The sequence below is a fragment of the Pseudophryne corroboree genome, chromosome 4 (assembly GCF_028390025.1).
Source record: "Pseudophryne corroboree isolate aPseCor3 chromosome 4, aPseCor3.hap2, whole genome shotgun sequence".
Classification (NCBI taxonomy): domain Eukaryota; kingdom Metazoa; phylum Chordata; class Amphibia; order Anura; family Myobatrachidae; genus Pseudophryne; species Pseudophryne corroboree.
Genome location: NC_086447.1, coordinates 940203776 through 940231223, shown reverse-complemented (window position 1 = coordinate 940231223; position 27448 = coordinate 940203776). Strand labels below are relative to the sequence as shown.

At 50.5% G+C, this 27448-nt stretch overlaps 1 protein-coding gene across 2 annotated transcripts in view; it reads right to left on the bottom strand.

The window, feature by feature from the left end:
• Positions 1-27448, bottom strand: part of TGFB2 (transforming growth factor beta 2) — a 254239-nt gene that overhangs the window by 28427 nt on the left and 198364 nt on the right. For both annotated transcript variants that reach the window (XM_063919121.1, XM_063919122.1), the window contains 2 exons: positions 7836-7999; positions 1548-1680 (listed from right to left, as the gene is read on the bottom strand). In XM_063919121.1, the coding sequence (XP_063775191.1) occupies positions 1548-1680; positions 7836-7999 (297 nt within the window). The remainder of the gene's footprint in view (positions 1-1547; positions 1681-7835; positions 8000-27448) is intronic.

Sequence of the window (27448 nt, the reverse complement as noted above, 5' to 3'; positions counted from 1 at the left end):
CGTGTAATACTGGCTGAGTGTGCACAGAACAGGTATATGATGTGACACGTGTAACACTGGCTGAGTGTGCACAGAACAGATATATGATGTGACAGGTGTAATAATGCTGAGTGTGCACAGAACAGATATATGATGTGACACGTGTAATACTGGCTGAGTGTGCACAGCACAGATATATGATGTGACACGTGTAATACTGGCTGAGTGTGCACAGAACAGATATATGATGTGACACGTGTAATACTGGCTGAGTGTTCACAGAACAGATATATGATGTGACTCGTGTAATACTGGCTGAGTGTGCACAGAACAGATATATGATGTGACAGGTGTAATACTGGCTGAGTGTGCACATAACAGATACATAATGTGACACGTGTAATACTGGCTGAGTGTGCACAGAACAGATATATGATGTGACAGGTGTAATACTGGCTGAGTATGCACAGAACAGATACATGATGTGACACGTGTAATACTGGCTGAGTGTGCACAGAACAGATACATGATGTGACAGGTGTAATACTGGCTGAGTGTGCACAGAACAGATATATGATGTGACACGTGTAATACTGGCTGAGTGTGCACAGAACAGATATATGATGTGACACGTGTAATACTGGCTGAGTGTGCACAGAACAGACACATGATGTGACACGTGTAATACTGGCTGAGTGTGCACAGAACAGATACATGATGTGACACGTGTAATACTGGCTGAGTGTGCACAGAACAGATATATGATGTGACACGTGTAATACTGGCTGAGTGTGCACAGAACAGATATATGATGTGACAGGTGTAATACTGCTTAGTGTGCACAGAACAGATATATGATGTGACACGTGTAATACTGGCTGAGTGTGCACAGCACAGATATATGATGTGACACGTGTAATACTGGCTGAGTGTGCACAGCACAGATATATGATGTGACAGGTGTAATACTGGCTGAGTGTGCACAGAACAGATATATGATGTGACAGGTGTAATACTGGCTGAGTGTGCACAGAACAGATACATGATGTGACACGTGTAATACTGGCTGAGTGTGCACAGCACAGATATATGATGTGACACGTGTAATACTGGCTGAGTGTGCACAGAACAGATATATGATGTGACACGTGTAATACTGGCTGAGTGTGCACAGAACAGATATATGATGTGACACGTGTAATACTGGCTGAGTGCACACAGAACAGATATATGATGTGACAGGTGTAATACTGGCTGAGTGTGCACAGAACAGATACATGATGTGACACGTGTAATACTGGCTGAGTGTGCACAGAACAGATATATGATGTGACACGTGTAATACTGGCTGAGTGTGCACAGAACAGATATATGATGTGACAGGTGTAATACTGGCTGAGTGTGCACAGAACAGATATATGATGTGACACGTGTAATACTGGCTGAGTGTGCACAGAACAGATATATGATGTGACACGTGTAATACTGGCTGAGTTTGCACAGAACAGATATATGATGTGACACACGGTTGCGCTGTACTGGACGGAAGCGAGTTGCGGTGTCCTCACCTCTGTGCCGCAGCCATTCCTTAATAGGTTCTGTGACATCAAATGACAGCCACTCTCCCTCCGCTCGCGTCCTCACTACCTTACTGTCTATGTAGCGCTGCATCGGCGACGTTAAGTCCTTGGATTTGAGGATCTGCAGAAACAGAGACGCAAAAATGTCACAGAGATCTTTATTTGTCTGTGGAGCGAGATACAAACACGGTACACGCATGTACGTTTCTGTCCACATACCAGGCCTGATTCTGAGGTAGTAGAACAGGAAGGAGGAGCCGGTAACTGCGCAGCCGGGTAACACTAGAGCAGTGGCCAGGAAACAGAGGTAAATTACCCTAAATGGGGTAATAATGAAATTCCTGGGGGTAATGGACGGTCGCGCTGCCGAGACACAGCCCCGTCCAGCACAGGCCGTCTCGCGATGTGACGTACTGATGTCACACTGCGCTCCCTCACGCCCGCCTGCGCTGTGCTCCTGGCCGCCCTGTGCTGTGTTCCTGGCTGCGGTGTGTTGTGCTGACGTCACACCGCGCTCCCTCGCGCCCGCCCATTCTGCGCTGTCCTGTCCTCCTGCCCGCGGGCCGCCAACCCACACACAGGACTTGAAGTGTTCTGTGGCTGACCGCTGACGGAGTTCTGCAGGATCACACAATGGCCGACATAACAGTGGTGAGGATGTGACCATCTGTCTCCTAAAAGTCGTGTGTCCCCCCCCCCTCCCCCCTTCCCCCTTCCCCCCTCATCCATCTTTCTTACAGTCATTCTGGTGTTTTGGGGAGAGAGTGTTAGTTAACCCATTCAATGTCAAAAATTAATTGGCGAAAATAATAATAAATTATTTATATATATATATATATATATATATATATATATATATATATATACACACACAGTATCTTAGAAATGCCATATAAACAGTGATGACCAGTATATATGCACAATAATATATGATTTCCTTCCTTTCAAATCAAGGGGGTAATGTCGGCGTATCTAAATATATTTTGGGGTAAAAGGTAAAAAAGTTCCCTGACCCCTGCACTGGAGCTAGGTTATTACAGTTACTTATAGCGTCAGCACTACAAGTCATATCTACCTACTCTCCTGGAAGGTGCGGGAGACACACTATCTTTCGCGTAGTGCACCTGACCCTCAGAAGAGCAGCTGGATGAACCACATCCTTCTCACCTGCTAGTGAAGTGGGCAGAATGGGGATACTATACCAGAAATCGCAGGTCTGTTGGGAGGGAGCGGGGTTAAAATATTGCACCATTTTAGCTGTCTCCTCTCCACAGATTCCTGCCATTTTGCTGTAAAGAGCCTGAAGTGGTCAGCAACAAAAATACTGCAAGTCTGCAGCAGGGGATCAGATGTAACATGTGCAGAGAGTTAGGTGTGGGAGGGGCGTGTCCTAGATCAGAGCTACATTGCAGTGTGAGAATAAAGCTGCCTAGCATATGTGGGCTACATGCAGAAGCAGCCAGTAACTGAGCACCTGGGTAACACCATGCTGTGCTGCAGGGGGGCAGATGTAACATGTGCAAAGAGTTAGATGTGGGAGGGCCATGTCCTAGCTCAGATCTCCATTGCAGTGTGAGAATAAGGCAGCCCAGCATGTGAGGGCTACATACAGAAGCAGCCAGTAACTGACCACCTGGGTAACACCATGCTGCGCTGCAAGGGAGGCAGATGAAAAATGTGCACACTATACATTACGGTGATATTATAGCTTCTGGTTGCCGATGTAGCTGTGCGCTGCATAATACTGTGATATTATAGCTTCTGGTTGCCGATGTAGCTGTGCACTACATAATACTGTGATATTAGCGTCTGGCTGCCGGTGTAGCTGTGCACTACATAATACTGTGATATCATAGCTTCTGGTTGCCGGTGTAGCTGTGTGTTAGGCGCCGCGGTCCGGGGCTTTCTCCTTGCCCGGCGCCTAGCAACTAGGGACGCCGTACGCGCTGAGCCGCTGGGTCCCTAGCAACGCTAGGACGCCGTGCGCGCTGAGCCGCCGGGTCCCTAGCAACGCTAGGACGCCAGGCGCGGCGAGCCGCCAGGACCTTGGCAACGGGGACGCCACAGGCGGACCGCGTTCCCCGTTGCAGGGTTGATTATTGAAGTGTTCACACATGTTTCTCTGGTCGTGCAGCAAGGCAGCTGCACGACATTTTTTGTAATTAGGCTCTGTACTCTGATTGGAGGGTTCCCTGTTAAATGCCTCCTCAGTGCCTCACACAGACGCCGGTGATAGCTTCCTGCATGCTGCTCATGTTTGGTGAACGTCTGTTCCTGGTTAGCTGTGTCCGGTCCCTCCAGTTCTCTGAGTTCCTGAATCTTGGAGTTAGTCACCTGGTCCCAAGGAGTTCTTCTGGTCCAAAGTTACCTGTGGCAGTCGATTGAGGTTCTCTCTTGGTTTCGTGAGTGGCAGCCTGCCGCATGTTGCGGACTAGGCCAATTTAGTATTGTTTCATTGTACTGGTGCATTTGCGGAGGTTTCCGCTTCCATAGTCCTCTCCGGTACTCGGCGGTGCCGTGTAGGAGAGTGGACAAGTGGAATATTTTGGTTGTTCTTTTCCCTAGCGGTAAGCCGCGCATACTTTTAGTTTCAGGTTTGCCAGTAGCCCCTGGCCTTGTTGTTTAGTTAGAGGGCCCCTTGTTATCACCCTGTCTCAGTTCACTCTTTGTCTCTCATTAAGACCTGAGGGGGCATCGGAGTTGGGCAGACGTAATCCGCCCTTCAAACGCGGCTGCCATGGGCCCAAAAAACCATAGTCTCGCAAGTGTGTACTGACAGCACGGGTGAGACAACGGAGATAGGGTGCCAGGGGCTATTCCCATTCCATTTCCCTTTCCCAGCATTACGTCCTGGTACTCACCGTATAAGATCTCCCCTGACCTGAGTATCAGGATCATAACACTGTGCACTACATAATACTGTGATATTATAGCTTCTGGTTGCCGGAATAGCTCTGCACTACATAATACTGTGATATTATAGCTTCTGGTTGCCGGTGTAGCTGTGCACTACATAATGCTGTGATATTACAGCTTCTGGCTGCTGTTGTAGCTGTGCACTACATAATGCTGTGATATTACCGCTTCTGGTGTAGCTGTGCACTACATAATACTGTGATATTACCGCTTCTGGCTGCTGGTGTAGCTGTGCACTACATAATGCTGTGATATTACCGCTTCTGGTTGCCGGTGTAGCTGTGCACTACATAATACTGTGATATTATAGCTTCTGGTTGCCGGTGTAGCTGTGCACTACATAATACTGTGATATTACCGCTTCTGGTTGCCGGTGCAGCTGTGCACTACATAATACTGTGATATTACCGCTTCTGGCTGCTGTTGTAGCTGTGCACTACATAATGCTGTGATATTACCGCTTCTGGTGTAGCTGTGCACTACATAATACTGTGATATTATAGCTTCTGGTTGCCGGTGTAGCTGTGCACTACATAATACTGTGATATTACCGCTTCTGGCTGCTGGTGTAGCTGTGCACTACATAATACTGTGATATTATAGCTTCTGGTTGCCAGTGTAGCTGTGCACTACATAATACTGTGATATTACCGCTTCTGGTTGCCGGTGCAGCTGTGCACTACATAATACTGTGATATTACCGCTTCTGGCTGCTGTTGTAGCTGTGCACTACATAATGCTGTGATATTACCGCTTCTGGTGTAGCTGTGCACTACATAATACTGTGATATTACCGCTTCTGGCTGCTGGTGTAGCTGTGCACTACATAATGCTGTGATATTACCGCTTCTGGTTGCCGGTGCAGCTGTGCACTACATAATACTGTGATATTACCGCTTCTGGCTGCTGGTGTAGCTGTGCACTACATAATGCTGTGATATTACCGCTTCTGGTTGCCGGTGTAGCTGTGCACTACATAATACTGTGATATTATAGCTTCTGGTTGCCGGTGTAGCTGTGCACTACATAATACTGTGATATTACAGCTTCTGGCTGCTGGTGTAGCTGTGCACTGCATAATACTGTGATATTACCGCTTCTGGTTGCCGGTGTAGCTGTGCACTACATAATACTGTGATATTACCGCTTCTGGCTGCTGGTGTAGCTGTGCACTACATAATGTTGTGATATTACCACTTCTGGTTGCCGGTGTAGCTGTGCACTACATAATACTGTGATATTATAGCTTCTGGTTGCCGGTGTAGCTGTGCACTACATAATACTGTGATATTACCGCTTCTGGCTGCTGGTCTAGCTGTGCACTACATAATGCTGTGATATTACCGCTTCTGGTTGCCGGTGTAGCTGTGCACTACATAATACTGTGATATTACCGCTTCTGGTTGCCGGTGTAGCTGTGCACTACATAATACTGTGATATTACCGCTTCTGGTTGCCGGTGCAGCTGTGCACTACATAATACTGTGATATTATAGCTTCTGGTTGCCGGTGTAGCTGTGCACTACATAATACTGTGATATTATAGCGTCTGGCTGCCGGTGTAGCTGTGCACTACATAATACTGTGATATTACCGCTTCTGGTTGCCGGTGTAGCTGTGCACTACATAATACTGTGATATTACAGCTTCTGGCTGCTGGTGTAGCTGTGCACTACATAATACTGTGATATTATAGCTTCTGGTTGCCGGTGTAGCTGTGCACTACATAATACTGTGATATTACCGCTTCTGGTTGCCGGTGTAGCTGTGCACTACATAATACTGTGATATTATAGCTTCTGGTTGCCGGTGTAGCTGTGCACTACATAATACTGTGATATTACCGCTTCTGGTTGCCGGTGTAGCTGTGCACTACATAATACTGTGATATTACCGCTTCTGGCTGCTGGTGTAGCTGTGCACTACATAATGCTGTGATATTACCGCTTCTGGTGTAGCTGTGCACTACATAATACTGTGATATTACCGATTCTGGCTGATGGTGTAGCTGTGCACTACATAATGCTGTGATATTACCGCTTCTGGTTGCCGGTGTAGCTGTGCACTACATAATACTGTGATATTATAGCTTCTGGTTGCCGGTGTAGCTGTGCACTACATAATACTGTGATATTACAGCTTCTGGCTGCTGGTGTAGCTGTGCACTACATAATACTGTGATATTACCGCTTCTGGTTGCCGGTGTAGCTGTGCACTACATAATACTGTGATATTACCGCTTCTGGCTGCTGGTGTAGCTGTGCACTACATAATGTTGTGATATTATAGCTTCTAGTTGCCGGTGTAGCTGTGCACTACATAATACTGTGATATTATAGCTTCTGGTTGCCGGTGTAGCTGTGCACTACATAATACTGTGATATTACCGCTTCTGGCTGCTGGTCTAGCTGTGCACTACATAATGCTGTGATATTACCGCTTCTGGTTACCGGTGTAGCTGTGCACTACATAATACTGTGATATTACCGCTTCTGGTTGCCGGTGTAGCTGTGCACTACATAATACTGTGATATTACCGCTTCTGGTTGCCGGTGCAGCTGTGCACTACATAATACTGTGATATTACCGCTTCTGGTTGCCGGTGTAGCTGTGCACTACATAATACTGTGATATTACAGCTTCTGGCTGCTGGTGTAGCTGTGCACTACATAATACTGTGATATTATAGCTTCTGGTTGCCGGTGTAGCTGTGCACTACATAATACTGTGATATTACCGCTTCTGGTTGCCGGTGTAGCTGTGCACTACATAATACTGTGATATTATAGCTTCTGGCTGCTGGTGTAGCTGCGCACTACATAATGCTGTGATATTATAGTTTCTGATTCCCGATTTATACCCCTTTTCCACTAGCTTTTTTAAACACGGGTAAATGCGCGGGGGCGCGCATTTACCCGTGTTTTTCCCTAGTGGAAAAGGGTTCCCCGGCAAATTCCCGGATCAAGTGATCCGGGAATCCTACCCGGGTAGCTAGCCGGGTTGAACACGTGTTCAACCCGGCTAGCTGTCTAGTGTGAACGGGAGCCGTGTCGCTCCCGTTCACAGTGCATAGGGATCATGTGATCTCCCAGCGCCGCCCCTGCCACGTCACTAGCGCGTCACCAACCCGGCAATTGCCGGGTTGGTGAGCGCTGTCTGCAGGGGGCTGTAGCACGGGTCGCAGCCGTGTCAGGCGACACGGCTGCGACCCGTGCTACACTAGTGGAAAAGGGGTATTAGCTGTGCACTACATAAAAAGTAACACCAAATGACACCGTAAGTACTTTAAATACAAAAGAGTATTAACATCAAAAGAAAGACTCGCTTATAATGAAGATGAAAGAAAGATGTGAGAATTACCTGATACAGCTCTATCCGCTGTTCGGACACCCGCGCCTTGGAGTTCTGTAAACGAAACACTCTAAATTCCGCCTTCACTACGTTGGAAACGTTTTTCTCCATTGCAGATACGTCAAAGCGGACGATCCTGAAGTAAGGATTGTAATAGTTTGGGTGGATGGAATCTGAAAAAAGTTAGTTACTTTATATATATAATCTTTTACAGAAATTCAGTAATACAAAATTATTCAAAGAGCTCCACAGAAAGGGGCAGACTGAGTTACCCACGGGTCGTTTCGTGCAGTCTCTTCCGCTGGCCAGGGCCGTAACTAGGTGTGTGCCGATGGTGTCTTGCCCACAGCGCAAGTGCAGTGAAGGCGCACCATATGGCAGCACACCCCTACCTACGGCTGTTTTGGTCAGTGACGGAGTAGTGAAATTTCTGCTGTCCGCCGGTGCCTGCCTTTGTAAGCGACGGGGAGCGCGCCATTTGGTGTTACCCGTCGTGCGGTAATTCTGGCTGTGAGCTCCGCCGCCACATCTGAAGTGGAGAGGGAGCCCTTCTTCAGCCACCTGGTCCCGTACAGGTCCCACAGAGAGCCGCGAAGGCCGCTCGCAGCACAACCTCTGGCTCTCTGGTTTGCCCGCCCCTTGCGCAAAGCATTAGTCTCCAAGAAAATGGGGGCTTGCCGCAAGTCCACGCCCCCTTACTTGCAGCACGCCCCCCTGAGCTGTGTCGTGCGCCCCCGTCTGTTGCAAGGGAAATGGGGACGTGCCGTCAGTCCATACACCCTGACTTGCGGCGCGCCCTGTATGCCCCCCATGATATGCGCACGTTCACAAAAATGCCAGGGCCGATCCAGAGCCCCATTCCGTCCCTGATAACAGACTTTGCTCAGCTCCACAAATGTGCTCGAGTCCATATTCCTGCTGCCAGAAACCCCCCCTCCATGTACCGCTGATGATAGGTTCTCCTGCCCGGCGCTGGCTGCATCAGATACGGGCAGCCCGGGGACACAAGCGCTTTGTTGTTACAATAGTCCTTCTGTGTTTCCTCAGCCGGTTGTTTGTGTAATTACATTTACATTATGTGTATAAATATTCCAGGAGTGTGACATCAGTGTGAGATAATGTTGTGTTGGCAAATCCACTATTGGCAACAATCCCTGACACTGACACAAGTCAGCGAGAGTCTCAGCGTCTCTCAGCTTCCTCCACGGCCTGAGAGGATGAGGCTCGGCAGCGGCGGCTCCTTGCGAGGATCACGCGCTCTCAGTAACCTCTCTCTCTGTGAGGATCACTGCGCTCTCAGTAACCTCGGCTCTCTGCGAGGATCACCGCGCTCTCAGTAACCTCTCTCTCTGCTAGGATCACCGCGCTCTCAGTAACATCTCTCTCTGCTAGGATCACCGCGCTCTCAGTAACCTCTCTCTCTGCGAGGATCACCGCGCTCTCAGTAACATCTCTCTCTGCTAGGAACACCGCGCTCTCAGTAACCTCTCTCTCTGCTAGGATCACCGCGCTCTCAGTAACATCTCTCTCTGCTAGGATCACCGCGCTCTCAGTAACCTCTCTCTCTCTGCGAGGATCACCGCGCTCTCAGTAACCTCTCTCTCTCTGCGAGGATCACCGCGCTCTCAGTAACCTCTCTCTCTGCGAGGATCACCGCGCTCTCAGTAACCTCTCTCTCTGCGAGGATCACCGCGCTCTCAGTAACCTCTCTCTCTGCGAGGATCACCGCGCTCTCAGTAACCTCTCTCTCTGCTAGGATCACCGCGCTCTCAGTAACCTCTCTCTCTCTGCGAGGATCACCGCGCTCTCAGTAACCTCTCTCTCTCTGCGAGGATCACCGCGCTCTCAGTAACCTCTCTCTCTGCGAGGATCACCGCGCTCTCAGTAACCTCTCTCTCTGCGAGGATCACCGCGATCTCAGTAACCTCTCTTTCTGCGAGGATCACCGCGCTCTCAGTAAACTCGGCTCCCTGCGAGGATCACCGCGCTCTCAGTATACTCTCTCTCTGCGAGGATCACCGCGCTCTCAGTAACCAATCTCTCTCTGCGAGGATCACCACGCTCTCAGTAACCAATCTCTCTCTGCGAGGATCACCACGCTCTCAGTAACCAATCTCTCTCTGCGAGGATCACCGCGCTCTCAGTAACCAATCTCTCTCTGCGAGGATCACCACGCTCTCAGTAACCAATCTCTCTCTGCGAGGATCACCGCGCTCTCAGTAACCAATCTCTCTCTGCGAGGATCACCACGCTCTCAGTAACCAATCTCTCTCTGCGAGGATCACCGCGCTCTCAGTAACCTCTCTCTCTGCGAGGATCACCGCGCTCTCAGTAACCAATCTCTCTCTGCGAGGATCACCGCGCTCTCAGTAACCTCTCTCTCTGCGAGGATCACCGCGATCTCAGTAACCTCTCTCTCTGCGAGGATCACCGCGATCTCAGTAACCTCTCTCTCTGCGAGGATCACCGCGCTCTCAGTAACCTCTCTCTCTGCGAGGATCACCGCGCTCTCAGTAACCAATCTCTCTCTGCGAGGATCACCGCGCTCTCAGTAACCTCTCTCTCTGCGAGGATCACCGCGCTCTCAGTAACCTCTCTCTCTGCGAGGATCACCGCGCTCTCAGTAACCAATCTCTCTCCGCGAGGATCACCGCGATCTCAGTAACCTCTCTCTCTGCGAGGATCACCGCGCTCTCAGTAACCTCTCTCTCTGCTAGGATCACCGCGCTCTCAGTAACCTCTCTCTCTCTGCGAGGATCACCGCGCTCTCAGTAACCTCTCTCTCTGCTAGGATCACCGCGATCTCAGTAACCTCTCTCTCTGCTAGGATCACCGCGCTCTCAGTAACCTCTCTCTCTGCGAGGATCACCGCGATCTCAGTAACCTCTCTCTCTGCGAGGATCACCGCGCTCTCAGTAACCTCTCTCTCTGCTAGGATCACCGCGCTCTCAGTAACATCTCTCTCTGCGAGGATCACCGCGCTCTCAGTAACCAATCTCTCTCTGCGAGGATCACCGCGATCTCAGTAACCTCTCTCTCTGCTAGGATCACCGCGCTCTCAGTAACCTCTCTCTCTGCTAGGATCACCGCAATCTCAGTAACCTCTCTCTCTGCGAGGATCACCGCGCTCTCAGTAACATCTCTCTCTGCTAGGATCACCGCAATCTCAGTAACCTCTCTCTCTGCGAGGATCACCGCGCTCTCAGTAACATCTCTCTCTGCGAGGATCACCGCGCTCTCAGTAACCAATCTCTCTCTGCGAGGATCACCGCGATCTCAGTAACCTCTCTCTCTGCTAGGATCACCGCGCTCTCAGTAACCTCTCTTTCTGCGAGGATTACCGCGCTCTCAGTAACCTCTCTCTCTGCTAGGATCACTGCGCTCTCAGTAACATCTCTCTCTGCTAGGATCACTGCGCTCTCAGTAACCTCTCTCTCTGCTAGGATCACTGCGCTCTCAGTAACATCTCTCTCTGCTAGGATCACTGCGCTCTCAGTAACATCTCTCTCTGCGAGGATCACCGCGCTCTCAGTAACCTCTCTCTCTGCGAGGATCACCGCGCTCTCAGTAACCTCTCTCTCTGCTAGGATCACCGCGATCTCAGTAACCTCTCTCTCTGCTAGGATCACCGCGATCTCAGTAACCTCTCTCTCTGCTAGGATCACCGCGATCTCAGTAACCTCTCTCTCTGCTAGGATCACCGCGATCTCAGTAACCTCTCTCTCTGCTAGGATCACCGCGATCTCAGTAACCTCTCTCTCTGCGAGGATCACCGCGATCTCAGTAACCTCTCTCTCTGCGAGGATCACCGCGCTCTCAGTAACCTCTCTCTCTGCTAGGATCACGGCGCTCTCAGTAACCTCTCTCTCTGCTAGGATCACCGCGCTCTCAGTAACCTCTCTCTCTGCGAGGATCACGGCGCTCTCAGTAACCTCTCTCTCTGCTAGGATCACCGCGCTCTCAGTAACCTCGGCTCCCAGCGAGGATCACGGCGCTCTCAGTAACATCTCTCTCTGCTAGGATCACCGCGCTCTCAGTAACCTCTCTCTCTGCTAGGATCACCGCGCTCTCAGTAACCTCGGCTCCCTGCGAGGATCACCGCGCTCTCAGTAACCTCTCTCTCTGCTAGGATCACCGCGCTCTCAGTAACCTCTCTCTCTGCGAGGATCACCGCGCTCTCAGTAAACTCTCTCTCTGCGAGGATCACGGCGCTCTCAGTAACCTCTCTCTCTGCGAGGATCACCGCGCTCTCTGCGAGGATCACCGCGCTCTCAGTAACCTCTCTCTCTGCGAGGATCACCGCGCTCTCAGTAACCTCTCTCTCTGCTAGGATCACCGCGCTCTCAGTAACCTCTCTCTCTGCGAGGATCACCGCGCTCTCAGTGACCTCTCTCTCTGCTAGGATCACCGCGCTCTCAGTAACCTCTCTCTCTGCGAGGATCACTGCGCTCTCAGTAACCTCTCTCTCTGCGAGGATCACCGCGCTCTCAGTAACCTCTCTCTCTGCTAGGATCACCGCGCTCTCAGTAACCTCTCTCTCTGCGAGGATCACCGCGCTCTCAGTAACCTCTCTCTCTGCGAGGATCACCGCGCTCTCAGTAACCTCTCTCTCTGCTAGGATCACCACGCTCTCAGTAACCTCGGCTCTCTGGGAGGATCACCGCGCTCTCAGTAACCTCGGCTCTCTGCGAGGATCACCGCGCTCTCAGTAACCTCGGCTCTCTGCGAGGATCACCGCGCTCTCAGTAACCTCTCTCTCTGCGAGGATCACCGCAATCTCAGTAACCTCTCTCTCTGCGAGGATCACCGCGATCTCAGTAACCTCTCTCTCTGCGAGGATCACCGCGCTCTCAGTAACCTCTCTCTCTGCTAGGATCACGGCGCTCTCAGTAACCTCCCTCTCTGCGAGGATCACGGCGCTCTCAGTAACCTCTCTCTCTGCGAGGATCACGGCGCTCTCAGTAACCTCTCTCTCTGCTAGGATCACCGCGATCTCAGTAACCTCTCTCTCTGCGAGGATCACCGCGCTCTCAGTAACCTCTCTCTCTGCTAGGATCACTGCGCTCTCAGTAACCTCTCTCTCTGCTAGGATCACTGCGCTCTCAGTAACCTCTCTCTCTGCGAGGATCACCGCGCTCTCAGTAACCTCGGCTCCCTGCGAGGATCACCGCGCTCTCAGTAACCTCGGCTCCCTGCGAGGATCACCGCGCTCTCAGTAACCTCGGCTCCCTGCGAGGATCACCGCGCTCTCAGTAACCTCTCTCTCTATTAGGATCACCGCGCTCTCAGTAACCTCGGCTCTCTGTTAGGATCACCGCGCTCTCAGTAACCTTGGCTCTCTGCGAGGATCACCGCGCTCTCAGTAACCTCTCTCTCTGCGAGGATCACCGCGATCTCAGTAACCTCTCTCTCTGCGAGGATCACCGCACTCTCAGTAACCTCTCTCTGCTAGGATCAACGCGCTCTCAGTAACCTCTCTCTCTGCTAGGATCACCGCGATCTCAGTAACCTCTCTCTCTGCTAGGATCACCGCGCTCTCAGTAACCTCTCTCTCTGCGAGGATCACCGCGCTCTCAGTAACCTCTCTCTCTGCGAGGATCACCGCGCTCTCAGTAACCTCTCTCTCTGCTAGGATCACCGCGCTCTCAGTAACCTCTCTCTCTGCGAGGATCACCGCGCTCTCAGTAACCTCTCTCTCTGCAAGGATCACCGCGCTCTCAGTGAGGATCACCGCGCTCTCAGTAACCTCGGCTCTCTGCGAGGATCACCGCGCTCTCAGTAACCTCTCTCTCTGCTAGGATCACCACGCTCTCAGTAACCTCGGCTCTCTGGGAGGATCACCGCGCTCTCAGTAACCTCGGCTCTCTGCGAGGATCACCGCGCTCTCAGTAACCTCGGCTCTCTGCGAGGATCACCGCGCTCTCAGTAACCTCTCTCTCTGCGAGGATCACCGCAATCTCAGTAACCTCTCTCTCTGCGAGGATCACCGCGATCTCAGTAACCTCTCTCTCTGCGAGGATCACCGCGCTCTCAGTAACCTCTCTCTCTGCTAGGATCACCGCGCTCTCAGTAACCTCTCTCTCTGCGAGGATCACGGCGCTCTCAGTAACCTCCCTCTCTGCGAGGATCACGGCGCTCTCAGTAACCTCTCTCTCTGCGAGGATCACGGCGCTCTCAGTAACCTCTCTCTCTGCTAGGATCACCGCGATCTCAGTAACCTCTCTCTCTGCGAGGATCACCGCGCTCTCAGTAACCTCTCTCTCTGCTAGGATCACTGCGCTCTCAGTAACCTCTCTCTCTGCTAGGATCACTGCGCTCTCAGTAACCTCTCTCTCTGCGAGGATCACCGCGCTCTCAGTAACCTCGGCTCCCTGCGAGGATCACCGCGCTCTCAGTAACCTCGGCTCCCTGCGAGGATCACCGCGCTCTCAGTAACCTCTCTCTCTGTTAGGATCACCGCGCTCTCAGTAACCTCGGCTCTCTGTTAGGATCACCGCGCTCTCAGTAACCTCGGCTCTCTGCGAGGATCACCGCGCTCTCAGTAACCTCTCTCTCTGCGAGGATCACCGCGATCTCAGTAACCTCTCTCTCTGCGAGGATCACCGCACTCTCAGTAACCTCTCTCTGCTAGGATCAACGCGCTCTCAGTAACCTCTCTCTCTGCTAGGATCACCGCGATCTCAGTAACCTCTCTCTCTGCTAGGATCACCGCGCTCTCAGTAACCTCTCTCTCTGCAAGGATCACCGCGATCTCCGTAACCTCTCTCTCTGCGAGGATCACAGCGCTCTCAGTAACCTCGGCTCCCTGCGAGGATCACCGCGCTCTCAGTAACCTCGGCTCCCTGCGAGGATCACCGCGCTCTCAGTAACCTCTCTCTCTGCGAGGATCACCGCGCTCTCAGTAACCTCTCTCTCTGCGAGGATCACCGCGCTCTCAGTAACCTCTCTCTCTGCAAGGATCACCGCGCTCTCAGTAACCTCTCTCTCTGCTAGGATCACCGCGCACTCAGTAAACTCTCTCTCTGCGAGGATCACCGCGCTCTCAGTAACCTCTCTCTCTGCTAGGATCACCGCGATCTCAGTAACCTCTCTCTCTGCGAGGATCACCTCGCTCTCAGTAACCTCTCTCTCTGTTAGGATCACCGCGCTCTCAGTAACCCCTCTCTCTGCGAGGATCACCGCGCTCTCAGTAACCTCGGCTCCCTGCGAGGATCACGGCGCTCTCAGTAACCTCGGCTCTCTGGGAGGATCACGGCGCTCTCAGTAACCTCGGCTCTCTGTGAGGATCACCGCGATCTCAGTAACCTCGGCTCTCTGCGAGGATCACCGCGCTCTCAGTAACCTCTCTCTCTGGGAGGATCACCGCGCTCTCAGTAACCTCCCTCTCTGCTAGAATTACCGCGCTCTCAGTAACCCCTCTCTCTGCGAGGATCACCGCGCTCTCAGTAACCTCGGCTCTCTGCGAGGATCACCGCGCTCTCAGTAACCTCGGCTCTCTGCGAGAATCACCGCGCTCTCAGTAACCTCGGCTCTCTGCGAGGATCACCACGCTCTCAGTAACCTCTCTCTCTGCGAGGATCACCGCGCTCTCAGTAACCTCGGCTCTCTGCTAGGATCACCTCGCTCTCAGTAACCTCTCTCTCTGCGAGGATCACCTCGCTCTCAGTAACCTCTCTCTCTGTTAGGATCACCGCGCTCTCAGTAACCTCGGCTCCCTGCGAGGATCACGGCGCTCTCAGTAACCTCGGCTCTCTGGGAGGATCACGGCGCTCTCAGTAACCTCGGCTCTCTGTGAGGATCACCGCGATCTCAGTAACCTCGGCTCTCTGCGAGGATCACCGCGCTCTCAGTAACCTCTCTCTCTGGGAGGATCACCGCGCTCTCAGTAACCTCCCTCTCTGCTAGAATTACCGCGCTCTCAGTAACCCCTCTCTCTGCGAGGATCACCGCGCTCTCAGTAACCTCGGCTCTCTGCGAGGATCACCGCGCTCTCAGTAACCTCGGCTCTCTGCGAGGATCACCGCGCTCTCAGTAACCTCGGCTCTCTGCGAGGATCACCGCGCTCTCAGTAACCTCTCTCTCTGCGAGGATCACCGGGCTCTCAGTAACCTCGGCTCTCTGCTAGGATCACCGCGCTCTCAGTAACCTCTCTCTCTGCGAGGATCACCGCGCTCTCATTAACCTCCCTCTCTGCTAGAATCACCGCGCTCTCAGTAACCTCTCTCTCTGCGAGGATCACCGCGCTCTCAGTAACCTCTCTCTCTGGGAGGATCACCGCGCTCTCAGTAACCTCCCTCTCTGCTAGAATTACCGCGCTCTCAGTAACCCCTCTCTCTGCGAGGATCACCGCGCTCTCAGTAACCTCGGCTCTCTGCGAGGATCACCGCGCTCTCAGTAACCTCGGCTCTCTGCGAGGATCACCGCGCTCTCAGTAACCTCGGCTCTCTGCGAGGATCACCGCGCTCTCAGTAACCTCTCTCTCTGCGAGGATCACCGCGCTCTCATTAACCTCTCTCTCTGCGAGGATCACCGGGCTCTCAGTAACCTCGGCTCTCTGCGAGGATCACCGCGATCTCAGTAACCTCCCTCTCTGCTAGAATCACCGCGCTCTCAGTAACCTCTCTCTCTGCGAGGATCACCGCGCTCTCAGTAAACTCTCTCTCTCTGCGAGGATCACCACGCTCTCAGTAACCTCGGCTCTCTGCGAGGATCATCGCGCTCTAAGTAACCTCGGCTCCCTGCGAGGATCACCGCGCTCTCAGTAACCTCTCTCTTTTCTACCATGATTTAGTTTTATGCTCTTTTGTTTTTATGAAGCATCTGCTCTTTGGACTCCTGCCAACGCCTCTCGCGGTCTGTTTCCAGCCTGCCCTCCCCAAAGCAGAACCCAGTCACTTCCAGAGGATGTGCAAATATTTACAGCTAAGCCCACTTATTACACACAGTAGTCGCCCTTTATAAACACCGGCTAATATCTCGCTGTCATTGGCAATTATCATACTTACGCTGCCCCAAAAGCTGATCTGCTGTGTTGTAGCCACTGACGCATGGATCTTATAGTGGAAGCAGCTATCCAGGTGGTAATTGGCCACCACACCTCCCTTTGTGACTAGTTGTGCTTTGTTGTGGCCCCTGTTATGGCACGGTTGGCCCTGCATGCCCCGGTCCGGCACTGGCTAGGGATGCAGCACTGTATTAATAAATTGCCTTATGATGGCATCTAGCCATCGTTTGGAAACCATTTATGGTACTCTGGCGCACATGCGCAGATGAGAACGATAGTCAGTGTATGATAACATCGGGAAAACATCAGAGAAACCACTGGACACACAGCGATGACAGAAACCACCGCTTGCACATAATAACATAGTAACATATATGGATGGTGGTGCACCATAAGATTCCACAGGCCATCCCTACTGTGAGCTCAGGACTGGGCACATAAAACAGCGCTATACAGCCTACAGATGTGTCCTCGTACATCTGTCCTGCAATCACGCCAAACAGCCCCTCCTGGCACGCCAGGCTGCGTGAAAATCTTCTAGGAACACAATACAGGTGTCACATATCACATTACTCAGCGCAGTCTCCTGGTGCGTCCTAGTCACATTGTGCTCCGTATACAGCCTCAGTCACACACAGTATATAGGTGTCATATATCACATTACTCAGCGCAGTCTCCTGGTGCGTCCTAGTCACATTGTGCTCCGTATACAGCCTCAGTCACACACAGTATACAGGTGTCACATATCACATTACTCAGTGCAGTCTCCTGGTGCGTCCTAGTCACATTGTGCTCAGTATACAGCCTCAGTCACACACAGTATACAGGTGTCACATATCACATTACTCAGTGCAGACTCCTGGTGTGTACTAGTCACATTGTGCTCCGTATACAGCCTCAGTCACACACAGTATACAGGTGTCATATATCACATTACTCAGCGCAGTCTCCTGGTGCGTCCTAGTCACATTGTGCTCCGTATACAGCCTCAGTCACACACAGTATACAGGTGTCATATATCACATTACTCAGCGCAGTCTCCTGGTGCGTCCTAGTCACATTGTGCTCCGTATACAGCCTCAGTCACACACAGTATACAGGTGTCACATATCACATTACTCAGTGCAGTCTCCTGGTGCGTCCTAGTCACATTGTGCTCAGTATACAGCCTCAGTCACACACAGTATACAGGTGTCACATATCACATTACTCAGTGCAGACTCCTGGTGTGTACTAGTCACATTGTGCTCCGTATACAGCCTCAGTCACACACAGTATACAGGTGTCATATATCACATTACTCAGCGCAGTCTCCTGGTGCGTCCTAGTCACATTGTGCTCCGTATACAGCCTCAGTCACACACAGTATACAGGTGTCATATATCACATTACTCAGCGCAGTCTCCTGGTGCGTCCTAGTCACATTGTGCTCCGTATACAGCCTCAGTCACACACAGTATACAGGTGTCACATATCACATTACTCAACGCAGACTCCTTGTGTGTCCTAGTCACATTGGTGGTCATTCCGAGTTGTTCGCTCTGTAATTTTCTTCGCATCGCAGCGATTTTCCGCTAATTGTGCATGCGCAATGTTCGCACTGCGACTGCGCCAAGTAAATTTGCTATGCAGTTAGGAATTTTACTCACGGCATTACGTGGTTTTTTTCTTCGTTCTGGTGATCGTAATGTGATTGACAGGAAGTGGGTGTTTCTGGGCGGAAATAGGCCGTTTTATGGGAGTGTGTGAAAAAACGCTGCCGTTTCTTGGAAAAACGCGGGAGTGGCTGGAGAAATGGAGGAGTGTCTGGGCGACGCTGGTTGTGTTTGTGACGTCAAACCAGGAACGACAAGCACTGAACTGATCGCACTGGAAGAGTAAGTCTCGAGCTACTCAGAAACTGCACAGAGAAGTCTTTTCGCAATATTGCGAATCTTTCGGTCGCAATTTTGATAAGCTAAGATTCCCTCCCAGTAGGCGGCGGCTTAGCGTGTGCAAAGCTGCTAAAAGCAGCTTGCGAGCGAACAACTCGGAATGAGGGCCATTGTGCTCCGTATACAGCCTCAGTCACACACAGTATATGGGTGTCACATATCACATTACTAAGTGCAGTCTCCTGGTGCATCCTAGTCACATTGTGCTCCGTATACAGCCTCAGTCACACACAGTATACAGGTGTCATATATCACATTACTCAGCGCAGTCTCCTGGTGCGTCCTAGTCACATTGTGCTCCGTATACAGCCTCAGTCACACACAGTATACAGGTGTCACATATCACATTACTCAGTGCAGACTCCTGGTGTGCCCTAGTCACATTGTGCTCCGTATACAGCCTCAGTCACACACAGTATACAGGTGTCATATATCACATTACTCAGCGCAGTCTCCTGGTGCGTCCTAGTCACATTGTGCTCCGTATACAGCCTCAGTCACACACAGTATACAGGTGTCATATCACATTACTCAGCGCAGTCTCCTGGTGCGTCCTAGTCACATTGTACTCCGTATACAGCCTCAGTCACACAGTATTCAGGTGTCATATATCACATTACTCAGTGCAGTCATGGTGCGTCGTAGTCACATTGTGATCCGTATACAGCCTCAGTCACACAGTATACAGGTGTCATATATCACATTACTCAGTGCAGTCTCCTGGTGCGTCCTAGTCACATTGTACTCCGTATACAGCCTCAGTCACACAGTATACAGGTGTCATATATCACATTACTCAGCGCAGTCTCCTGGTGCGTCCTAGACACATTGTGCTCTGTATACAGCCTCAGTCACACACAGTATACAGGTGTCATATCACATTACTCAGCGCAGTCTCCTGGTGCGTCCTAGTCACATTGTGATCCGTATACAGCCTCAGTCACACACAGTATACAGGTGTCATATATCACATTACTCAGCGCAGTCTCCTGGTGTGTCCTAGTCACATTGTACTCCGTATACAGCCTCAGTCACACAGTATACAGGTGTCATATATCACATTACTCAGCGCAGTCTCTTGGTGCGTCCTAGTCACATTGTACTCCGTATACAGCCTCAGTCACACACAGTATACAGGTGTTATATATCACATTACTCAGCGCAGTCTCCTGGTGCGTCCTAGTCACATTGTGATCCGTATACAGCCTCAGTCACACACAGTATACAGGTGTCATATATCACATTACTCAGCGCAGTCTCCTGGTGCGTCCTAGTCACATTGTACTCCGTATACAGCCTCAGTCACACAGTATATAGGTGTCATATTATATCACATTACTTAGCGCAGTCTCCTGGTGCGTCCTAGTCACATTGTACTCCGTATACAGACTCAGTCACACACAGTATACAGGTGTCATATATCACATTACTCAGTGCAGTCTCCTGGTGTGTCCTAGTCACATTGTGCTCTGTATACAGCCTCAGTCACACACAGTATACAGGTGTCATATATCACATTACTCAGCGCAGTCTCCTGGTGCATCCTAGTTACATTGTGCTCCGTATACAGCCTTAGTCACACACAGTATACAGGTGTCATATATCACATTACTCAGTGCAGTCTCCTGGTGTGTCCTAGTCACATTGTGCTCTGTATACAGCCTCAGTCACACACAGTATACAGGTGTCATATATCACATTACTCAGCGCAGTCTCCTGGTGCATCCTAGTTACATTGTGCTCCGTATACAGCCTTAGTCACACACAGTATACAGGTGTCATATATCACATTACTCAGCGCAGTCTCCTGGTGCGTCCTAGTCACATTGTGCTCCGTATACAGCCTCAGTCACACAGTATACAGGTGTCCTATATCACATTACTCAGCGCAGTCTCCTGGTGCGTCCTAGACACACTGTGCTCCGTATACAGCCTCAGTCACACACAGTATACAGGGGTCACATATCACATTACTCAGCGCAGTCTCCTGGTGCGTTCTAGTCACATTGTGCTCCGTATACAGCCTCAGTCACACAGTATACAGGTGTCATATATCACAATACTCAGCGCAGTCTCCTGGTGCGTCCTAGTCACATTGTGCTCTGTATACAGCCTCAGTCACACACAGTATACAGGTGTAACATATCACATTACTCAGCTCAGTCTCCTGGTGCGTCCTAGTCACATTGTGTTCCGTATACAGCCTCAGTCACACAGTATACAGGTGTCATATATCACATTACTCAGCGCAGTCTCCTGGTGCGTCCTAGTCACATTGTGCTCCGTATACAGCCTCAGTCACACACAGTATACACAGTATACAGGTGTCATATATCATATTACTTAGTGCAGTCTCCTGGTGCGTCCTAGTCACATTGTGCTCCGTATACAGCCTCAGTCAAACACAGTATACATGTGTCACATATCACATTACTCAGTGCAGTCTCCAGGTGCATCCTAGTCACATTGTGTTCCGTATATAGCCTCAATCACACACAGTATACAGGTGTCATATATCACATTACTCAGCGCAGTATCCTGGTGCGTCCTAGTCACATTGTGCTCCGTATACAGCCTCAGTCACACACAGTATACACAGTATACAGGTGTCATATATCATATTACTCAGTGCAGTCTCCTGGTGCGTCCTAGTCACATTGTGCTCCGTATACAGCCTCAGTCAAACACAGTATACAGGTGTCACATATCACATTACTCAGTGCAGTCTCCAGGTGCATCCTAGTCACATTGTTCTCTGTATACAGCCTCCGTCACAGTATACAGGTGTCATATATCACATTACTCAGCGCAGTATCCTGGTGCGTCCTAGTCACATTGTGTTCCGTATACAGCCTCAATCACACACAGTATACAGGTGTCATATATCACATTACTCAGCGCAGTCTCTTGGTGCGTCCTAGTCACATTGTGTTCTGTATACAGCCTCAGTCACACACAGTATACAGGTGTCATATATTATATTACTCAGCGCAGTCTCCTGGTGCGTCCTAGTCACATTGCGCTCTGTATACAGCATCAGTCACACACAGTATACAGGTGTCATATCACATTACTCACCGCAGTCTCCTGGTGCGTCCTAGTCACATTGTGCTCCATTTACAGCCTCAGTCACACACAGTATACAGGTGTCATATATCACATTACTCAGTGCAGTCTCCTGGTGCGTCCTAGTCACATTGTGCTCCGTATACAGCCTCAGTCACACACAGTATACAGGTGTCATATATCACATTACTCAGTGCAGTCTCCTGGTACGTCCTAGTCACAGTGTGCTCCGTATACAGCATCAGTCACACACAGTATACAGGTGTCATATCACATTACTCACAGCAGTCTCCTGGTGCGTCCTAGTCACATTGTGCTCCGTATACAGCCTCAGTCACACAGTATACAGGTGTCATATATCACATTACTCAACGCAGTCTCCTGGTGCATCCTGATCACATTGTGCTCCGTATACAGCCTCAGTCACACACAGTATACAGGTGTCATATATCACATTACTCAGCGCAATTTCCTGGTGCGTCCTAGTCACATTGTGTTCTGTATACAGCCTCAGTCACACCCAGTATACAGGTGTCATATATCACATTACTCAGCACAGTCTCCTGGTGCGTCCTAGTCACATTGTGCTCCGTATACAGCCTCAGTCACACACAGTATACAGGTGTCATATATCACATTACTCAGCTCAGTCTCCTGGTGTGTTCTAGTCACAGTGTGCTCCGTATACAGCCTCAGTCACACACAGTATACAGGTGTCACATCACATTACTCAGCTCAGTCTCCTGGTGCGTCCTAGTCACATTGTGCTCCGTATACAGCCTCAGTCACACACACTATACAGGTGTCATATATCACATTACTCAACGCAGTCTCCTGATGCGTCCTAGTCACATTGTGCTCTGTATACAGCCTCAGTCACACACAGTATACAGGTATCACATATCACATTACTCAGCTCAGTCTCCTGGTGCGTCCTAGTCACATTGTGCTCCGTATACAGCCTCAGTCACACAGTATACAGGTGTCATATATCACATTACTCAGCGCAGTCTCCTGGTGCGTCCTAGTCACATTGTGCTCCGTATACAGCCTCAGTCACACAGTATACAGGTGTCATATATCACATTACTCAACGCAGTCTCCTGGTGCATCCTGGTCATATTGTGCTCCGTATACAGCCTCAGTCACACACAGTATACAGGTGTCATATATCACATTACTCAGCGCAGTATCCTGGTGCGTCCTAGTCACATTGTGTTCTGTATACAGCCTCAGTCACACACAGTATACAGGTGTCATATATCACATTACTCAGCGCAGTCTCCTGGTGCGTCCTAGTCACATTGTGCTCCGTATACAGCCTCAGTCACACACAGTATACAGGTGTCATATATCACATTACTCAGCGCAGTCTCCTGGTGTGTCCTAGTCACATTGTGCTCCCTATACAGTCTCAGTCACACACAGTATACAGGTGTCATATCACATTACTCTGCGCAATCTCCTGGTGCGTCCTAGTCACATTGTGCTCCGTATACAGCCTCAGTCACACACAGTATACAGGTGTCATATATCACATTACTCAGCTCAGTCTCCTGGTGTGTTCTAGTCACAGTGTGCTCCGTATACAGCCTCAGTCACACACAGTATACAGGTGTCACATCACATTACTCAGCTCAGTCTCCTGGTGCGTCCTAGTCACATTGTGCTCCGTATACAGCCTCAGTCACACAGTATACAGGTGTCATATATCACATTACTCAACGCAGTCTCCTGGTGCGTCCTAGTCACATTGTGCTCTGTATACAGCCTCAGTCACACACAGTATACAGGTATCACATATCACATTACTCAGCTCAGTCTCCTGGTGCGTCCTAGTCACATTGTGCTCCGTATACAGCCTCAGTCACACAGTATACAGGTGTCATATATCACATTACTCAGCGCAGTCTCCTGGTGAGTCCTAGTCACATTGTGCTCTGTATACAGCCTCAGTCACACACAGTAAACAGGGGTCACATATCACATTACTCAGCGCAGTCTCCTGGTGCGTCCTAGTCACATTGTGCTCTGTATACAGCCTCAGTCACACACAGTATACAGGTGTCATATATCACATTACTCAGCGCAGTATCCTGGTGCGTCCTAGTCACATTGTGTTCCGTATACAGCCTCAGTCACACAGTATACAGGTGTCATATATCAAATTAATCAGCGCAGTATCCTGGTGCGTCCTAGTCACATTGTGTTCTGTATACAGCCTCAGTCACACACAGTATACAGGTGTCATATCACATTACTCAGCGTAGTCTCCTGGTGCGTCCTAGTCACATTGTGCTCCGTATACAGCCTCAGTCACACACAGTATACAGGTGTCATATCACATTACACAGCGCAGTCTCCTGGTGCGTCCTAGTCACATTGTGCTCCGTATACAGCCTCAGTCACACACAGTATACAGGTGTCATATATCACATTACTCAGCTCAGTCTCCTGTTGCGTCCTAGTCACATTGTGCTCCGTATACAGCCTCAGTGTTACGCACACCAGTGCTAACAGGGGTATACCGGTGTATGAACAGAGAGGGAAGCGAAGCAAATGAACTCACAGACAGTATAACATAACATACACAGGAGGTGATGGAATAACTAATAAACACAAAGTGAACGGAGAAGCCCAAAGGCTCAGGAATTGGGTGTCTCCCTAGTGTCAGGAATGCTCAGATGGAATAGAGCGGACAATGAAGCGATCTGTAGTGATTTAACATGTGGAGCACCTGAAATGATGTTGCTAAGAGCAACAGAAAAAACCCCAAAGGGTTACCAACGGGTGTGGGAATAAACTCCTTGGTCAGAGATAGAAATATAGACACAAGGAGAGTATCCACAATCCTAACCCCCACTTGCAGGGCACAGGTTCAGCTTACTGCCACTAAACTGACACCTGGACGCCCTGCACAGTGAGGGAGGATTAAGCAAGCAGGTCTGAGAGTACAGCCGCAAACCTGCTGGGTTCACAGAATAGCAACAGAACCCCGGCAGGTCAAACAACTGACTCCAGTCTGACTGCTAGGTCCGGATTGGCAGAATGAAGTACCGAATCCCAAGGCCTATTCGCAGTAAGCAACAAGTAAATACAAAGTCACACAGTACTAGCTAACTCTCTGGAACTGACTAACAAACAAAGATTTAGCAGCATTTGCCCAGCCTGAGAGGATAGTTTATATAGCAGGTGCTGTCCACGCCCCACTCAGACCTCACAGACTGTGAACACAAAACCAGCGCCGGATTCCCTGCCGTGCACAGAGCCTGTAACCACTACACAGTAAAAACCCGGACCGGAGTATCAGCTGCGCTCAGGTTACTTCCCTAACACTTGCCTCCCGGTTGCCATGGCGACGTGGCAGCACAGAGCAGGAGATCCTAACAGTACCCCCCCCTCTGACGAGGGTTCAAAGAACCCCTACCACCGGGTTTATCGGGGAACTGCGAGAAGAAAGAGCATATCAGTCTAGGGGCATGAAGATCACAACTGCGCACCCACGACCGCTCCTCCGGGCCATACCCCATCCAGTGCACCAAAAATGACAGCCGACCCCGAACCATCTTGGAGTCAAGAACCCTTTCAACCACAAACTACCTCTGACCCCGTATCAGAAGAGGAGAAGGTCTTCCACTGGAAGAAGGATTACTAACCGCCCGTTTTAAAAGGGAACAATGAAATGTTTTATTGATACCCAATGAACGGGGCAGATCTAACTGAAATGCCACCGGATTGATAACCCTGGTGATCTTATAAGGGCCGATGAACCGGGGGCCAAGCTTATGAGATGGCTGTCTCAACTTCAAATTCTTGGTGGACAACCAGACGAAGTCTCCTAATTTGAAGCTGCAGGGTCTTCTCCGCTTATCAAAAACCCTTTTGGTCACTAATGACACAGACACAAGGGCTTTCTTCACTTTCCTCCAAATACCCCTAAGGACCGAAACGACAGAGGAACCACCAGACGTGGAATCCAGGGGGTCAAAAGAATTGGCCTTAGGATGATGCCCATACACACAAAGGAAGGGAGAGATCCCTGTAGCAGAGTGAGCCGCGTTGTTATAGGCAAACTCCGCCATGGACAGATGAGCAACCCAGTCAGTATGACACTTGGAGACATAACACCTGAGGAACTGCTCCAAGGACTGGTTCACCCTCTCAGTCTGCCCATTAGACTGTGGATGGTAGCCTGACGACAAGCTCACAGAAATCTGGAGATCAGAACAAAATGCCCTCCAGAATTTGGCCACAAACTGGGATCCACGGTCAGAGACCACATCAAGTGGCAACCCGTGGAGGCGCACAACATGCTGCATAAATAACTCAGACAGGCGTCTGGCCGATGGCAACCCAACCAGTGGAACGAAATGCGCCATCTTCGAAAACCTGTCAACGACAACCCAAATGGCTGTCATCCCCGAGGATTTGGGCAAGTCCACCACAAAATCCATGGAAATGTGGGTCCATGGCTTAGACGGAATAGAGAGTGGATGTAATGGGCCGACAGGAACCCCTCTAGGAGTTTTATTTCGGGCACAAACGTCACATGCCAGAACCCACTGATCCACATCCCTAGCCACCAAGGGCCACCACACCGCCCTAGACAGAAACTCCCGAGTTCTGGCAATACCCGGATGCCCTGCCGACCTCTTGGCATGGAATTCCAGGAACACTCGCTGTCTTAACCTAGGAGGCACAAACAAGAGACCTACCGGAAGGTCTGGAGGAGCCTGCTCCTGTGCTCTAAGGACTAATGACAAGAGGTCCTGGGTAATGCCCACTTTAATACATGATGGGGACACAATGGGCAATGGCTACTCGGTGGTCTCTTGAACTGGAGCAAAACTCCGCGAGAGCGCATCAGCCTTGATGTTTTTTGACCCAGGGCGATATGTTATCAAAAAATTAAAGCGAGCAAAAAACAAAGCCCATCGTGCCTGCCTGGCATTGAGCCGCTTCGCTGACTCTAAATATGCCAGATTCTTATGGTCGGTGAGAATTGAGACCACAAACTTAGCCCCCTCAAGCCAGTGTCTCCACTCCCCGCGTGCATCCTTTATAGCCAACAATTCCCGGTTACCCACATCATAATTCATCTCGGCAGACGAAAATTTACGGGAAAAGTAAGCACAGGGATGAAGGCGATTATCAGACACCCCCATCTGAGAGAGCACTGCCCCAATACCTATCTCAGAGGCATCCACTTCTACCACAAAAGGATGCTCTGGATCTGGGTGTCGCAGCACCTTGGCCGAGACAAATGCCCTTTTGAGACGGGCAAAGGCCGCTTTGGCCTCACAAGACCGGTGAGCAACATCCGCCCCTTTCTTAGTGAGTGCCACCAAGGGGACCACTATAGACGAAAATCCAGCTATAAACCGTCTATAAAAATTCGCAAAGCCCAGAAAACGCTGAAGCGCCTTCAAACTAGTGGGCTGCACCCAATCCAGGCCTGCCTGTACCTTAGAACCCTCCATTTGGAAACCTTCTGAGGAGATAATATACCCTAGAAATGCGATTTGCTGGACTTCAAACTCGCACTTCTCCAGCTTCGCCCCAAGCTGGTGGTCTCTGAGTTTCTGGAGGACTAAGCGTACATGCTTCCGATGTTCCTC